General features: G+C 41.7%; 1 protein-coding gene across 1 annotated transcript in view; it reads left to right on the plus strand.

Annotated features, from left to right (window-relative positions):
• The first annotated feature begins 449 nt into the window (after positions 1 to 449).
• cnppd1 (cyclin Pas1/PHO80 domain containing 1) overlaps positions 450 to 17,838 on the plus strand; it is a 45,191-nt gene continuing 27,802 nt past the window's right edge. The window contains exons 1-4 of the mRNA XM_048534743.2: positions 450 to 557; positions 7,848 to 7,950; positions 14,059 to 14,140; positions 15,137 to 15,257. Of these exons, the coding sequence (XP_048390700.2) occupies positions 489 to 557; positions 7,848 to 7,950; positions 14,059 to 14,140; positions 15,137 to 15,257 (375 nt within the window). The 5' untranslated portion in view covers positions 450 to 488. The remainder of the gene's footprint in view (positions 558 to 7,847; positions 7,951 to 14,058; positions 14,141 to 15,136; positions 15,258 to 17,838) is intronic.

Genomic DNA, 17,838 nt, shown 5'->3' on the forward strand with positions numbered 1-17,838 from the left:
CAGCATCTGCAGTTCTTGCCATCTACTTCTACCTGGCCTTGTATCTGACCACATCCATTCTCCCTGCCCATTTCTCCCTGGGCACACCCTTCTCCCCAGAACCACTTCCAGCCCTTGCCGTATTCTTGAACCCTCCCCGCCAACATGCCCAACGCCGTCGTCCTGCCCTCTTTCCCTGGCTCCCCACTCTCCTTGACATTTCCCCAACCTTGTCCCCTCTCCACACACCTCCAAGACTCCAACCCACCCACCTTGCTTCGCTCCTCCCCTGCATCCCCATCTTGGCTCCGCTCCTCTCTAGGCCCCGCCCAATTCCCCGTCACCAACAGCACTTGTCCCGCCCCCCACCATCGGCCCCGCCCCCCACCATCGGCCCCGCCCCCACGCCTGTCCCCGCCCCTTCACTTCTGGCCCCGCCCCTCCCCACCCAGCCACACCCTTCCCCTCCTGGCTCCGCCCCTCCTCTTCCCCCCTCCTCCTGCGCTAAGATGGCGGACTGGGTGGATTCGCTTTTTGACTCTCGATCCTTCCCGTGCTGTGGGTTCCAGGAGTTCAGCGTGAGTGTTTTCGCCTCGTGTTGATGTTAGCCCTCTCTCAGCTCCCGGTGTCGGGGAGCCAGGATCAGGAGGTGGGCCCTGGGCCTCGGAGTACCCGCTGCACCGTGTCGAGTGCACTGCCGCCGGCCCAGGCCCGCCGCCAAGACCTGGGATCGGGGCCTGGTGGCTCCTAGGCCTCCGAGGCTGTTTCTATCAGTATTTACCATCCACTTATTATCAATAGCTTCTGAGTGTGGTATTGCCAGTTGATTATTGTGTAATAGTTTAAGGAAAGGTTTGTAATTTGGGGAGTTGAACGGGTCAAGGATGAGGGTAATTTAATCAACATGGAGTGGGGGTGGGAATCCATGAAGCAGAGGCTGGATCTTATATACAAACTGAACCTAGGTTGGAAGATCATGATCTGAAATAAAGTAGAAGTGGAAATGGAGCAGGCCTTTGGGCATTGGAACAGCTTTGGACAAGAAGAAGGGATGGAGCTAACAAAGTCCTCCTCTTGGTGGGACAGAGATTTGTAAACCCTTTAGCATATTAACGGGATCAGGTTGGGAGAATTAGTTGGGTAATCTAGAGGAGTATTTAAAATAAGAGAATCACATCAGATCAAGAGTAAAATTAAGGTGATGGGGAATTGAAATTCTCTTCTGCAAATGGCAATTAATTGCTAGGTCACTTATCTGAAATTGATATTTTTTGAAGTAAAAGGTACAGAAGAATGTTGAGGAAAGGTGACTATATGGTGTTAGATTGCTGATCAGGTTTGCAATCTGAATTTACAACTGCTGGGCCCTTTGACTCAATGCTCAGAATAGAAAGAACAGACAGAGAGAGGATGGTTTAATGAGAAGTCTGTCAGACAAAAGGAATGGCAATGCTCTACAAGACAATCCTTAAGTGATTATGATTATGATTTAACTGGTGGTTCATGGCTCATTGGTTAATCCAACCATGATCTAAATATGTGCAAATCAATCAGTATCAAATCAAGCGTGCTCGACAGAAAGAAAGAAACACGGCAACACTGGAGGAGAGTGTCTTCAAATGCAGTCGCTGCAACCGAGACTGTCACTCCCGTGTGGGCCTGTACAGCCACAACAGACGCTGCGCTACCACCAGCAGCTGAATCGAAACTCTCCAGGCGCAGATCCATGGCGCCTCGAGACTGACAGATGCCACACACACACACACACACACACACACACACACACACACACACGCACACACACTATGGTCCTAAGATTGTGGAGTCCTAGAATAGTGGTTATGTCACTGGACTAGGAATCTAGGAGCCTGAATCATCTCAATACAAATCGTGTGGTAGTTGGGGAAAATAAATGGAACTGATTAAAATAAATCCAGAAGAAAAGAAGCTACAATCAGGAATTGTGTCAATGAAAACCTGTGCATTCTGTAAGAACCCATCAGGTTTCCATAATGTCTCTGATCTGGCCATATGAGACTCCAGATCCACAGAAAGGGGGACTTTTAACCGCCATCTTAAGGGACCCATTCAAGAAAACAGCACATGATTACCATCTGGAGTTCTCTTAGGGATAGACACTCACTCCAATGACTACATTCTGTGAATAAATTTAAAGCAAAAAGCATTGAATGGTAATGGTGGTGAGTGTGCTGAGTAGAACAGCTAGGATGGGCGACAATGAAAGTTTGGCTGGTGGCATGAACAACAAAGGTACTGACAGGATAACACAGTGTGGAGCTGGAGGGACACAGCAGGCCAGGCAGCATCAGAGGAGTAGGAGAGTTGATGTTTCGGGTTGGAACCCAGAAGGTTGACTGCAGCATCTGCAGTTCTTGCTATCTCCAAAGGATGGGATGAAACACTTGAACAAATCAACAGTTGCACAATTATGTAAATAATTAGCCAAAGTAGCTGTAGTGCTTGTTGCATTGTGTGATTAATAGTGTATGTAATTTTAGTTTTGCTATTCAGTACAACGGTGTGAATGTAGTTATACTCTCGTTTGTATGCTACTGTGAAGTAACTTCGATTTGTGAGTTGGAATACAAGTCTGATCATGGAGTATTTCTTCAAACCTCAGCACAGTGTCAAAAAATGTGTAATGCATATTTAGGAAGGGCTCTGTAGATCTGTTGCGACATCAATGAACCACATCAGTTTTTTTTGTATCTGTTAAGCAGCTCGGCACTCCACTTACATTTCCACAAAATTCATGGAATTGCTGAGTAGGGAGCAGAACTTTGCCAAAGTGTGTCTGCTGTTTCGGACCATTAGCACAGTGACCCCAGCTTCAGGCACCCCTTGTTGAGCCAGGCTGAAGTTGAAATGGTTGATGGAACTGCAATGGAAAGAATAACATGTCACTTGTTACTCGGGCAGCCAAAGAAAAGTTTGCCATGCGGGCAGACCTTCCAACCCGATGAAAATTTTATGAGGGTAAAGATTCAGCCAAGTGTTAATGGTGTGAGGTGGAGTCCCATATGGGGTTTCATTGGCTTTCTTAGTGTACCCAAGTACTCCTGATCTCTGACAATCCAGTGTGATAGCAGTGCCAGAAAGATTAAGTATGAAGGAAGAAGCAAGAGAGAAATAGTAATGATTAATTCATGTGCTGGTTTGGAACATCCAAATAGATTTCTTCTAAATGGTGCTGTGAATTTTGAGATAAATTAAGAAACTCTATTTTCATTGGCTGGTGAGTCAGTAACTAGTTTTCAGCATTGGAGAATGATGGGAGAAAGTAAATCTAATATATTCTTGCCACTGTTATATCCTGTCAGTAACAGTGGGGAATGTAAACTCATGTTGATGAGGAGATGGGGTAATATTTACATGATATGAAGAAGAGGAAAAGATCATTCATTCCAACTGGTTCATGCTCCAAACAACAACACTGAAGATGCTTGACTGTCCAGGACAAAGCAGCCCTCTTGATTGGCACCACATCAACAAACTTTCCCTCCCTCTGCCTCTGATGTTCAGGAGCAGTAACGTGTACCATTTAAAAGATGCTGCTGAAATTCACATAGATTCCATGGATAGCACCTTCCAAATTCGTGACTACTACCATCTAGAAGGGCAGGGATAGCAGATACACCACGACCTGAAAGTTCCCCTCACTCTCAATTCCTTCAGATCATTGGAATACAATTCTAGAATTCCCTCCAGGACGACATTGTGATTCTACCTACTGCATATGGATCACAGTGGTTCAAGAAGGCCGCTCACCGTCATCTTCTTTGGGGCAGTTAGAGACAGGCATTAGAGACTGGGCCAGCATTTATTGCCCATGTCCCACAAGAGAATAAAAAGTTGTACTCTCTCACTTTTGTTCACCACATCTATTTAATCCATGGTCCATTATGCACTTTGCTTCAAGTGCTTGTTAATAAGTGTATTTTAATGACAGACCTAGTTGTTCAGTTTCAGTCCTGTAAATCGGTGATGGAGTCCAGCATTGTTTTGATGAGCCTTAAGTTGCTTTGCCAAATCCAGTAACTTTTAAGGCAATCAAAGGGCTAAATGACCTCTCTATGAAGGGTGTGTCCATGTTTATTTGGGACATTCACTGCCTTACATGATTAAAAATTCAAAGCCAGTGTATGCCAGATCAGAAGAGGTTCATTGGTGGACTCGAAGCGTCATTTCAATGTTCTGCCACGTTCTAAATAACTAATTCCGGGAGAATGCTGTTACTCCTGAGAGTGTACAAAAGTCAACTCCTAAGATGGTTCCTTAGACAATAGGTGCTGCATCAAGCTTGTTTACATGTTTCAGAAAATTATGGAAGTACATTGTTTGCAGCGGGGGTGTAACTGGTAAGGTTGAGATCAATCAAAAGAACATAATCCAGAAGCTTAAAACTAACACTGATCACTTTATGATTTGGGCAAATGGTACAGCAACCTTTCACTGCAATATCAGACTGACAGCAGTGAGTTATGACAAGTTGTGAAATTAAATGAACTCAACCTAGCAATTTATGACCTTGAACCAAAGAATTGATGGCCATGAATTTGAATTAACTTTGTCATGTGAGTACAGTGAAAAGTGTGCAAGTTGCCACTTACAGTGCCATCTTAGATACAAAGGTACCTAGGTACAGATTCTTAAGTACAAATACTTAGGGAAAAAGAAAATAAGTAAATAAAAGTTTCAGCTTACGGACCTTCAGAAGTGTGAAACCGTAGTAACAAATTGGAACAACAGAAGAATAAAATGTTCAAAGTAATAGCCCTTCCAAGATAGCATAATTTTAAAGAGTCAACATTTTTTTAACAAAGAGCGTTTAAGACAGGCCATTTTAGTCTATTTCACAGCTCTGGACTTGAGGACCTGAACCCTCCCGCTGCAAGCTGGTCCCACCACGATTGGAGCTATGCCGAAGCCCCCATGAGGTGACTCAGACTGACACCGATGAAAACCACTGCGAAGCTGCCAGATGGAGTCTAGGCCGCCACTGAAGCCACCAAAAAGGAGTTCCAGGCTGGTCATTTGAATCCAGGACACGGACTCATCTCACCTACAAAGTTGCTATCGAAGCAGCCTGGTCAAAGGACCCACCAAGATGCAGCCGCGAGAAAGAGCTGGATTGACACCACATTCTCCAGTGCAGCCGCCTCTCAGAATTTCCTTCTTTACTGGAAGCCACCAAACGAAAGAAAGATGAACTTGCAATGATCTCTACCATCTGAAATGACCAGGCAATTGATGCATTGGACGACCTTCAGCCACAGGTTCACCTCCGCACCATTCAATTGATGTAAAGTTGAGGAGCAGGCATGAGTAGAAATTACTGAAGCTAGATTCTGCTACTTATACAGCTAACAGAGGAGTTACAAATAAATAAAGACCTAAATCAGAATAGCTGAATAATGAGTACAAAGAGCGAGAATAACTTGTCTTGACATGACACCCTTCATCATGCTCTGAATGTCACAAAGCACATGTCTTCTAAACTCCCAATGAATGCAACCTGAATCTGTCAAATCTTTCCTCATAAACCAGCTCCTTCATCCCAAAAATCAATCAAGTTAGCCTTCCATTAGACTGCATCTAATGCAGTAATGCTTTCCTTAAGTAAGAAGACCAAAACAATGTGGAGTCAATCGAATACAGTTGCTGTTATGCTGTTGGAGTGAGGCAGACGATTTGTACACCACCGGTTTCCACAAACCAGAATGAGATGATGACCAAACTAATTTTTTTTGGGAGATTAGTTGAGAGTTAAGTTATATAGTAAGTAGAATTTTTCTGTTGCTTATCTTTGAAATAGTGCCTTGGAATCTTTTGTGAATGACATGGCAACTTTTCTATTTGGAATTATGTGCTTCCTGTATTGTTTAACCTGATATCTTTCACTTTGAACTAGACAACAAAGTGCTACAGGATGTGCACACAGTACTGAAGATTTCTAAAATATTAGTAGAAAGATATGGGCTAAATCATTATGATCTTGTCTGTTATTGCTGGTGCTTGAATGGTGAACCAGGATATGAAGGGAGGGAACGAATACCCTCTATACCCTTAACACTTCGGTAAAACAGTCAGTCAGCAGAAGAGGGGAAAAAAGTGGGTCAGAGCTACTGATGGCGTGACCTGAATGATCAACTTGTATAACATGCTACGTCCAGTACTTGTAGAGACTGTCTTCACCGTTTTTTAAAATGATGTCAGAATTAGAATGATTTTCCTAATATCCAGTGGAGAGCACTATCAATTCTCAGGCGTTATCTGCAAGCCAGTAGTTTGATCCAGAAGTTTAGAATCATTCCCATGCACTATATTTTAAATGATACATTGCTGGTGCACTTCTCTGGCCCAGATGGTGCCATGGCGAATAATTCCTGGTGTATTGTGTAAAGTTACAATTCTGTTGCATTATCTTAAAAATGGAAGGCTGGAAACATCCAATCCGGCAGTTTATTTGGAAATAACATATTTAGTATGGTATCAGCACAGGCCATCTGTTCAAGATAACTATGAAATAAGTCTTCTGTTCTTTGTATTTAACTTGGTGAACCTCTGCTGGTTTCTCCTTTCAAAATTCTGCATAAGTTGCACTCGCAAATGTCTGCAGTTAGTCTGTGGGTAATTGACAAGATAACGGCCTGGACTTTGGTTTGTAGTTTGAGCATCAGTTTCTATGTGTGGAGTTCAGTGTAGAAACCCAGAGAGTGCACAGGTGAATTACCGGGAAATGGAAACCTTTACAAAGCATTTGAATTAACATGGATATCCATCTTTTACACAATTAATTGCACTCCAAATCCATTGAAAATGTTAACCTTGCTGAATGAGTTGTAAATGGGGTTTTCAATGATGTACGAAATTCATAACTATTATTAAATAGCATCTATAGCCCTGTAAAACTAATTTTATTTGCAAGATTTGCACTTATTAGCAATAATTAGAGCTTTGGAAATTTAAATTTATACCATAATTTCATGTATCGGTCTAATCTTTATTTTGCTATCAGTAAAATAATTAAACGTGTGAAAGGTCATCGATGGTTTTTGCTCCATGTGTCCAGCCTAAGAATTTCTCTGTGTGATTAGTGGTTGTTGGTCACCAGACATCATTTGAATTGTCTCTGGAATCAAAGTTATGCCGTACAAAGGGAAACCCATCCATAAAAATAATTAAATCTCTGTGGACAGCTTTCATCAATGCTAGTGAATTTTCATCCCTTGTTCCCATACAGTGTCTTGCCTGTAAAATGTACTCGCTGATTCATTTAACAGTTCTGGTCACAGGATTTAATTGTCACAGTGTAGCTTAATACTCAGGGGGCCATTCTAGCCTCTTGTACATCTCTGTTTTCATTGCTGCAACTTGGGTGGCTATGTCATCAGCCCTTGCAGTTCAAGGGCAGCTAGAAATGGGCAACTGATGCTGGTTGTCTGTAACACCCACATAACCAAAGAAATATAAATAAAAGAATGAGCTTAAATATTCTCCCTAAACTTGTCAGACTCTCACTCATTCTTCCTTTAAGGTATTCCTTAACACACGATCAGATGTGGCTCAATTTGAAATTTATCTTGATAGTGGCCCTTGTGAAGGTTCTTGGACTGGTTTCACTGCTTTAAAAATGCTGTATAGATGGAAATTGTTGTAAGACTGCTTGGCTGAAATTCTTGTTATCTCTTGTGGAGTTGTGCATAGTTTTTAAGTTACACATGAAGACAATGGGATTAATGAGAGTTGTCTCCACAGCTAATGCCAGACCGGAGTTTTTACAAAAATTTGTTTTTGTTGGTAATAAGGGTTGCGTCACCTAACACTCATATTATTGTACACTACAGCTTCTTCCTGGCCACAGCAAGTTGACGGAGAGAGTGAAAAAGCGACTCTACTACGGTCGAGACATGGACTACAACATGGATGCTCTGTCCTGCCCTGTTACCGGTATGTGTATGTGTTATAATGCATATGGTTGGACTTTGATTTTTCTTTGATATTTGAAACTTGCAGAAACATCAACGGTGAGAAGATTTCACAGTGTTGGCTGATGAATAAGGGCCATAGGACGCCTAATTGAACCATATTATCCAAGTTTACATGTGGTATTGTTGGATGTTGTGGTTGTGTCTTTAGCTATCTGACCGCAGCTTTCTCCTGTTGTCAGGACAAGGGCTGTCTTTCAGACCCCATAGCACCAATCAATTTCAGCCAGTGGAGTGCATATTCAGATTTAAAACAAAATAGTGAAAGCCAGAGGTGCCAATATTCACACCTTGGTGATGCTGCTGTGTGCATTGAGGTGTAGATAATGCCTTGACATAGGAAAATATGACTTATGGGCAAAAATAGGCCATTTGAAGATATTATTGTGGCCTTTACGTTCCAGTTTAAGCCCCATACTTTGTGACTGACCTGCCGGTCAAGATTCTACCAGTCATAAAAATATTGAAGTAAATTACGCAGACTAACTACCCTCTGAGAGAAAAGAAATTCTGCCTTTCTTCCTGTCTTAAACCTCTTATTTTTATATTTAATCCCCGATCCCTAATCTCTCCCACAAGGGAAGACATTCTCAGAGCATCCACCTTTCAAATTTCATGGGAATCCTTTGTACAGCATTTCATTCTTCAAAACTCTCAATATGGCCCAGTATGCCAAACATTTCCTCATAAGACAACTCCTTCATCCCAACTGTCAATTAAATAAACCTTCTGTACAATGCATCTAATGCAGTTATGCCTTCCTTAAGTAAGACCAAAACTGTGTGCAGTATTTCATATTTGGTCCCTCAGTAATGCCCTGTACAACTCAGGAAAGCCCTCCTATTCTGTGCAAGTTCAGTGATAGAAAAGCAATATTTGTATGTTCCCATAACCAATATCAAGTTATGCTTAGCTTAGGAAATGTGATAGTTGCTTCCAAATGGAGTTGACATTTAATTTACCAGATCCGCAAGTATGCATGTGGTCTAATCTTTTAAACATGTAAATAAAATTTGAATTTATATATGTAACTCACATTTATCAGACATTGTCATGCACTTGTCTGTCCTTGGTTGAGTTTTGAAGTACAATATTGCTGTGCAGACAAACATTGCAGCCAACTGGTTGTGCAGAAAAGATTAACAAAGATCTTGCCAGGACTGGAGGATTTGAGCTAGAGGCAGGGGCTGAATAGGCTGGGGCTTCTTTCCCCTGGAGTGTCAGAGATTGAAGGAGTGACCTTCTAGAGGTTTATGAAACCATAAGGGGCATGGATAAAGCGAATAGTCAATGAGCCTTCCCTGTGGTCGGAAAGTCCAAAACTAGAAGGCATATTTTTAAGATGAGAGGGTAAGGATTTAAAAGGACCTGAGGGGTAACTTTTTCTCACAGGGGGTGGTGTGTGTATCGAATGAGCTGACAAAGGAAGTGGTGGAGGCAGATACAATTACAACATTTGAAAGGCATCTGGATGGGTATATGAATAAGAAGGGTTTAGAAGAATATGGGCCAAATGCTGCCAAATGGAGCTAGGTCACATTGGGATTTCTGGTTGGAATGGAACAGTTGGATTGAAGGATCTGTTTCCATACTGAATGACTCTGTAACCAACATTCAATTAGACCAATTGGCCACAGACAAAATGCTAAAATCTATTGTCAAGAAAGATACAGCAGCACACTAACAAAGCCATGTGGACTTTACCTAACTGCATTAGGATTTTGCAAAAGTAAAGTTGTCTCTCTAATTTACTTGTCACTTCCTCAAAGAATTCTAATAATGTGGATAATGGGGAACCTATGGATGTAATTATATAGATAATCAAAAACGTGTTTGATACGGTGCCACACCAGCTGTTCTACACAAAGTCAAACGATATGATGTAGGGAATAACATTTTAACATGGAGAAAGATTGGATAACTAACCAGAAACAGGGTGTAGGGATGAATAGTCATTTTCTAGTTGACAAGCTACTACCAGTAGAGTGCCAGGGCATAAGCACTGCGTCTCAACTGTTTGTAACCTAAATAAATGACTTGGCTGAAAGAAACAGGCGTATGGTTATGAAACTTGCTGATGCTACAAAGATGGATAGGAAGGTAAATTGTGAGGAGGACACGAAGAGTTTTAAAAAGGGATTTAGGTATCTCCGAGTGAGCGAAAAACTTGGCAGATGGAGTATTATTTGGGGAAAATGTGCACTTGCCTACTGTGGTAGGAAGAATTGGAAAGGTTATTTTTAATGGAAGGTTGCAAAACTGGTACAAAAGGATCTGGGTGTTCTAGTACATGAATCACAAAACAACAGCATGCAGGTACAACAAGTAAATAGGAAGGCAAATGGAATGTTGTTCATTGGAAAGGGAATTGAATTTAAAAGCAGGGAAGTTTTTGCTGCAGTTGCATAGGGCATTGGCGAGACCACATGTGTAGTTTTGATTTCTGTACTTGAGAGACGATATAATAACATTGGAAACAGTTCAGGAAAGGTTTGCTTGGTTTATTCATGGAATAAGGGGTTACTTTATGTGGAGACGTGTATAGGTTCAACCATGAACTCCTTTGAAGTTAACATGAATGAAAGAATCCAACACGCAAGATCCTGACAGGAATTGAAATGAGTACCTCTGTTTGTAGGGGAGACTAAAACTAAGATCACAATTTAACAATAAATGTCTCTAACCTATGATGGAGTTGAAGAATTTTTTGACTGTGGTTGGTAAGTGTGTGGATCTCCCTTCCCCTCTGCACTGAAGAGGTTGAGGGGCAACCTTTTGGAGGTTTATGAAATCATGAGGGGCATCAATGCAATGAATACTAGAGAACATTTCCCTAGAGTGGAGGAATTAAAAACTAGAGAGCAAATTTTTGTGATGAGCGGAGAAAGATTTAAAAGGAACCTGAGGAGCAATTTTGTCGCAAAGAGGGTGGTTCATCCGTGGAATGAATTGCCAAAGGAAGTGGTTGATGCAGGTACAGTTAGATATTTAAAAGACACTTGAATGAGTACATGAATAGGAAAAGTTTAGGGGGATATGGGCCAAACACAGGCAAGTCAGGCTAGATTAGTTTGGGAAACTTTGTCTGCATGGACAAAGGGGTTTGTTTCTGTGCTGCATGAATCTGTCAGATCAGTTATGATCTTGTCAAATGGCAGAACATGCTGAAAGGGCCAAATGGCCTCGGCTTCTGAGCGCTTATGTTTACATTCTCAATCTATGAATGAGTGTACATACTTAATGGAAAAACACTGAAGGATTTGGATGAACATAGTGAAATAGGAATTCAAATGCAAAATTACTTGAAAATTACCAATCAGGTGGGTAAAATAGTTGAACATTTCTGGAGAATTTTATGTTTTGTAGATGTGGAGTGTAGTCAGAGAGTGAAAAACAATGATGAATTTACATGATTCATTTTATCCAGCTTTTGGATACAGTGTTATAAACCAAGGCTGTTCCCCCTCGGTTGGAATTACAAAAAACTAATTGCAGCCTCTTGATGAAGAGAAAGGAATTTCTTGACAGTGGCATGACCACTAATAATCACAGCCAAATGCCAACAAAACTTCACTGTTCAAAAAATATGAAATCAGATACATAGGCCATGTGCTTCTATGATTAGCTGACTGGAGTAGTCAATGCTTACAAACTTAAAATGAACCATGTACAGCTTGTCTAAACAACCATCTACTGAAATTCTTCAATTGGGTAGCATTTGCTGAATAATTCTGAGAGCATTCTCAGCTGTGCAAACAATCTTAGCCTCCTCCAGTGGTCCCCAGCATTACAGATATCAGTCTTCAGCCAATTTGGTTCACGCCACGTGATATCAAGAAACGGTTGGAGACATCAGATACTGCAAAGGCTACAGGCCCTGACAGCTTTCCAGCACAAGTACTGAATTGTGCTCCAGAACTTGCCACTCTCCGAGCGAAGCTGTTCCAGTTCATTTACAGCACTGTTAATTGGGGGCACAGTGGCTCATTGGTTAGACTGCTGCCTCAGAGCACCAGAGACCCAGGTTCAGTTCCACTGTCATGCAACTGGCTGTGTGGAGTTTGCACATTCTTTCCCGTGTCTGTGTAGGTTTCCTCCAGTTTCCTCTCTCAGTCCAGAAATATGCCGGCTAGGTGAATAAGCCATACTAAATTGCCCATAATGTCCAGAGATGTTTAGGTTAGGTAGCTTAGACAAGTGTGTAGGAGAATGGGTCTGGGTGGGATGTGCCTTAGAGGGGCGGTGTGGACTTGTTGGACTAAGTGGCCTGTTTCCTCACTGTAGTAACTCTCTGATTCCGTATCTATCCGACAATGTGGAAAATTGCCCAAGTATGTTGTGTACTCAAAAAGCAGGGCTATTCCAACCCAACCAATTACTGCCCCATCAATCTACTGTCAACCATCTGTAAAGTAATGGAACGTGTCATCAATAGTGCTATCAAACAGCACCTGCTCAGAAATAACCTGCTTAGTGGCATCCATTTTGGGTTCCACCAGTGCCACTCAGCTCCTGACCTCAAAGCAGGTTCAAACATGGACAAAAGAGCTGAATTCCAGAGGTGAGATGAGAGTGACAGCCCTTGCTATCAAGGCTGCATTTGACAGACTGTGGTATCAAAGAACCCTAGCAAAAATGAGTATTGAAGTCAAACTCTGTAGTAGTTGGAGTCATACCTGACACGTAGGAAGATGGTTTTGGTTGTTGGAGGTCAGTCATCTCAGTTCCAGGACATCTTTGCAGGAGTTCCTCAGGGTAGTGTCCTCAGCCTAACCATCCTCAGCTGCTCATCACTGACCTTCCCTCCATCATAAGGTCAGAAGTGGGGGTGTTTGCCAGCGTTCAGCGCCATTCGTGACTCCTCAGATACTGGAGCAGTCTGTGTTCAAATGCAGCAAGGTCTGGACACTATCCAGGCTTGGGCTAACAAGTAGCAAGTGGCTTTCGCCGCTCACAAATGCCAGGCTACGGCCATCACCAGTAAGATACAATGTAACCACCACCCTTTGACGTTCAATGGTGTTACTGCCGCTGAATCCCCCAACATCCTGGGAGTTATGATTGACCAGAAACTCAACTGAACTCACCATATAAAAACACTGGCTACAAGATCAGGCCAGAAGCTCGGAATACTGTGGCAAGTGACACACCTCCTGACTCCTCAGAGCCTGTCCAACATCTACAAGGCACGAGTTAGGAGTGTAGTGGAATGCTCCCCAGTTGGCCGGATGAGTACAGCCCAACAACACTCAAGAAGCTTGACACCATCCAGGACAAAACATCCCGCTTGATTTGCACCACATCCACAAACATCCACTCTCTCCACCACTCACGCTCAGTAGCAGCAGTGTGTACTGTGTACAAGATGCACTGCAGAAATTCACCAAAGATCCTCACAGTACCTTCCAAACCAGCGATCACTTCCATCTGGAAGGACAAGGGCAGCAGACATATGGGAACGCCACCACCTTCAAGTTCCACTCAAAGCTACTCACCATGATGACTAGGAAGTATATCACCATTCCGTCACTGTCACTGGATCAGAATCCTGGAATTCTCTCTCTAATGGCATTGTGGGTCAACTCTCAGCCAGTGGCCTGCAGTGGTTCATGAAGGCAACTCACCACCACCTTTTCAAGGCCAACTTGGGATAGGCAAGCCAGCAACACCCATATCCCATAAATGAATCTTAAAAAATGTGAAACTAGTTTAAGATAAGCAGTCAAGCTGTATATCATGGCTCATTTACAATTGCTAGCAGCAAGACCGGGAACATGTTCTTTGCAGGCGAAGAAATGATGTTCAAACTTTGTCTTTTTATTGAATCATTCAGGAGTTTGCATTATCTATAATTTCCCTTGCTTTGTCCGTGGCACTGCTTCAGCCAATCAAGGTTAACATCCCAACCCTGTTTCTCTAGTAGTACAAATTGCTGTGAGTGTTTGAAATTTGACATTTGCCCCTATGAATGCAAGACAGACAGTTCAGCCACAAAGTCTTTCTTTTCAGTAAGATTCACATTCTGAACTGCTCAGCAAATGAACTGATTCAAAGATATTTTCTTTTTCAGACATTGCGGTGGAACTGCTTCAGAAATCAGCACCAAGTCCTATTCGAAAACTCCGGAAAAAATATGCAGCTCATGTGGCTAGGTATATTTACACATTATGTTGCAGTACTGTAATAATTGTTTCTCTGCATAATAGGGCCTGAGAGTTGCTTGAATTACCAATAAGATCGAACTTGTTTTCCAACCGTAGTTGAAAGTCCTGAGTAGTGTACACATTGTTCTCGACTCTCATGTATTTCTTGGAATATATATTTTTTGAATTGGAGCATTTGTATCAAAGAGAAGTGACAGAAGATAAAAGTTGGAGACGTGTCAAGGGCAGTATGGAGTTGGCTATTCAATGGCTAGGATTGGATTCTCCTCCAAAACTGCCTTATGCAAGTTTTTTTTATTTTATTTAGTTCTGGGATCTATGTTTTCGTAACACAAGATTTATTGCGCGTCCCTGATTACCCTGGAAGGCTGGTTGTGGCCTTATCCTTTGAACATTCTAGCTTTGATAGATTTGATATTTTCATCAAATAAGTGGAGCTACCGGACAAAATATCCGAAATTCCATTGAAAATCTGAACAAAATGATGAATTTATTTTGTTTGTAAACAAAAACCCCTGTGCTCTAACACAATTTGCATTAGAAATTAATTCGTTCAGTCAAGTGAAACATTACTGGTGAGAATAAACAGTTCATTTATTATCAGCTTCAAGCTTAGTATTGTTTCCAAATTTTACATAAAGTTGTAATCGGATTTTGAAGTCCATCTGTCGAATTCTTTCCACAGGTCTGAAAATCCTGGATCTCATCTAGGATGCTTTGATTTGTAGACATTCTAGCTTTGAAGACGCTTCAGTTTATAGACTAAAGCATTTCCGAACTGTAAAATATCTGAAATAATGCATGGCCATTAACTGCACTGACCATGTTGAAATTTATTACTGATATTGATAAGTCGGTATGATTTATAGTTTGTAAATCTGCCATGTTCTATCTATTTTCCAAGCCTAGTCACTACCTAATGTACAAGATCATCAGTGTGCAGTCAAAACCTGTGACAATTAATGATGTCTGCATTTTCCACAGGGAAGCCTGTATCTCACCTTGTGCAATGATGCTTGCTCTTGTCTACATTGAAAGGCTACGACATCGAAATCCAGAGTACCTACAGCAGATCTCCTCGTCTGATCTTTTTCTGATATCCATGGTGAGTGAGACAATGACTTCACTCTATCTTTGTGTTTTCAGGCAATGATTGAGATCCCCTTAGAAACATAGTGTCTTTCATAAATATGGGACACCCCTAAGCCCTTCACAGCTAATGAAGAACTTTTGAGATATTGTCAATGGTGTAACCACAGGAGGCAGTGCAGCTAGTTTGCTCACAAGCTCCCACAATAGCAATATGCTGCTTACCAGATGAACTCTATTAGGGACAAGGATTGAAGAATAAAAATTGACTATATCATCAGGGATGATGCTCATGTTATAGTGTCAGAGATGTACAGCATGGAAACAGACCCTTTGGTCCAACTCATCCATGCTGACCAGATATCCTAAATTAGTTTAATTCCATTTGCTGCATTTGGCCCATATCCCTTTTTATTCATGTACCCATTCAGATGCCTTTTAAATGCTTTAATTGTACCAGCTTCCTCCACTTCCTCTGGCAGCTCATTCCATGCTCACACCAGTGTCGGCATGAAAAAGTTGTCACTTAGGTTCAAATTAAATCTTTCCCCTCCTACTTTAAACCTGTGCCCTGTAGTTTTGGACTCCCCTACCCTGGGGAAATGACCTTGACTATTCACCCTTTCCATGCCCCTTCTATAAGGTGACCTCTGAGCCTCTGACACTCCAGGGAAAATAATTGTGTCCTATTCAGCTTCTCCCTAGGGCTCTCCAACCCAAATAATATCCTTGTAAATCTTTTCTGCATCCTTTTGAGCTCCACAACATCCTTCCTGTAGCAGGGAGACCTAGAATTGTTCTTTGGAATAGAGCTGTGCAAGATTTTGCAGCCACCTGAGAGGACAGATGGGGCCTCTGTTTTCATACCCCCCCCCCATCGTTGCACCACCACCATCGCCACTTAGTACTGCAGTGAAGCTTAGATTTTTGTCTTGAAATTGAAGTTCTCATTGGTGCATCTGAGCAGCAAAAGTTTTAAACCTGTTCAGCATACCTGAAGCTTTGCTCTTTCATCGATGGTGTTAGTTCGTGACAATGATTCTGCTATATGTCCTGTTCCCCACCTCGAACTCCAGATCCTCCAAGATCAAATGAATCAGGAATTTACTGTATTCTTCTGTCCTTTTGTTACCAACTGTCCTCATTGTGGAAACAGGAAACAGTTTTCTACATCAACTCCCTGAACACTTTTCATAATTGTGAATAGTTTTTCAAAGTAATCAACTGTATAGGACAGATGCTGGCTGCAGTGTTTCCAAGACATGAGATAAGGCACTATACAATTAGAAATTATACCTTCACTATTTCAGCAAATGCTTGAAACTGGTCATGGTCTATTAAAAATCTTTTTAACTTGTGCCCTGATCCTGACTGATTCAGAGAGTCATACAGTATGGAAACTGTAGGGCCAACATGTCTATGCCAAACATGATCCCAACTAAACTAGTCCTACCTACCTAGCCTTAACTTCCAATCATTTTTTATTGATGTACTTACCTAAATGTCTTTTCAATGTTGTAACTGCCCACATCTACTACTTCCTTTGGAAGTTCATTCCAACATGAACTACTTTCCCTGTTTTTAAAAAAAAGTTTCTCTGACACATTAAAAAATTTTTTTCTTCTCACCATTAAAATATGCCCTCTAATCTTCAAATCCACCACCCTAGGGAAGCGATACCTGCTATTCACCTTATCAATACCCCTTATGATTTTATAAGCCTCTATAACGTCACCCCTCAACCTCCGACACTCTAGTGAAAAAAGTCCTAGCCTATCCAGCCTCTCTGACTGTATGACTCATGCAATCACAAAGAAAGGAGCAAGCCTTTTAGCCCAACTCATCCATGCCAATGAGGTTTCCTAACTTGAACTAGTCCCATTTACCTGCATTTGGCCCAAATCCCTCCAAATTTTTCCTATCCATGTGCCTGTCCAAATGTCTTTTAAATGTTGCAATTGTATGCACCATACCACTTCCTCTGGCACCTCATTCCATATATGCACCACCCTCTGTGTGGAAAAAGTTGCCTATTGGGACCTTTTTAAATCTTTCTTCTCTCATCTTAGACTTATGCTGTCTAGTTTTGGACTCCACTACCCTGAGAAAAAGACCTTCACAATTATTGATACTATCTTTTTCTTTATTTATTTCAATCAATTTAATTTATTTTCCCCAACTGTCATGAGATTTGTCTCTAGATAGTTCAGGCTCCTAGATTATTAGCCCAGTAACAAAACCACTATTCTACCGCTCTACAGCCTAAACCCAAGGACCATATTGTTTTGAACATGTTTAGTGCATGATTGGGTTAACCAATGACTCATGAACCAACAGTTTAGTCATAATCAGTGAAGGATTATGTGAAAGAGCAAGGGCATTCCTTGAGCTATTATCTGACAGACTTCTCACTAAACCCCTTCCTGTCCGTTCTTTCCATCTGAACTTTGAGTCAAAAGAAACATGAGTTGAAAGTGCAGACTCCAATAATCTAACATCATATAATCACCTTTCTTCCCCATACCCCCTTACCTTTTACTTTGCAAAATATCAATCTCAGATAACTGACCTAGCATTAATTGCCATTTGCAGAAGGG

This window comes from Stegostoma tigrinum, chromosome 7 (assembly GCF_030684315.1).
Source record: "Stegostoma tigrinum isolate sSteTig4 chromosome 7, sSteTig4.hap1, whole genome shotgun sequence".
Classification (NCBI taxonomy): Eukaryota; Metazoa; Chordata; class Chondrichthyes; order Orectolobiformes; family Stegostomatidae; genus Stegostoma; species Stegostoma tigrinum.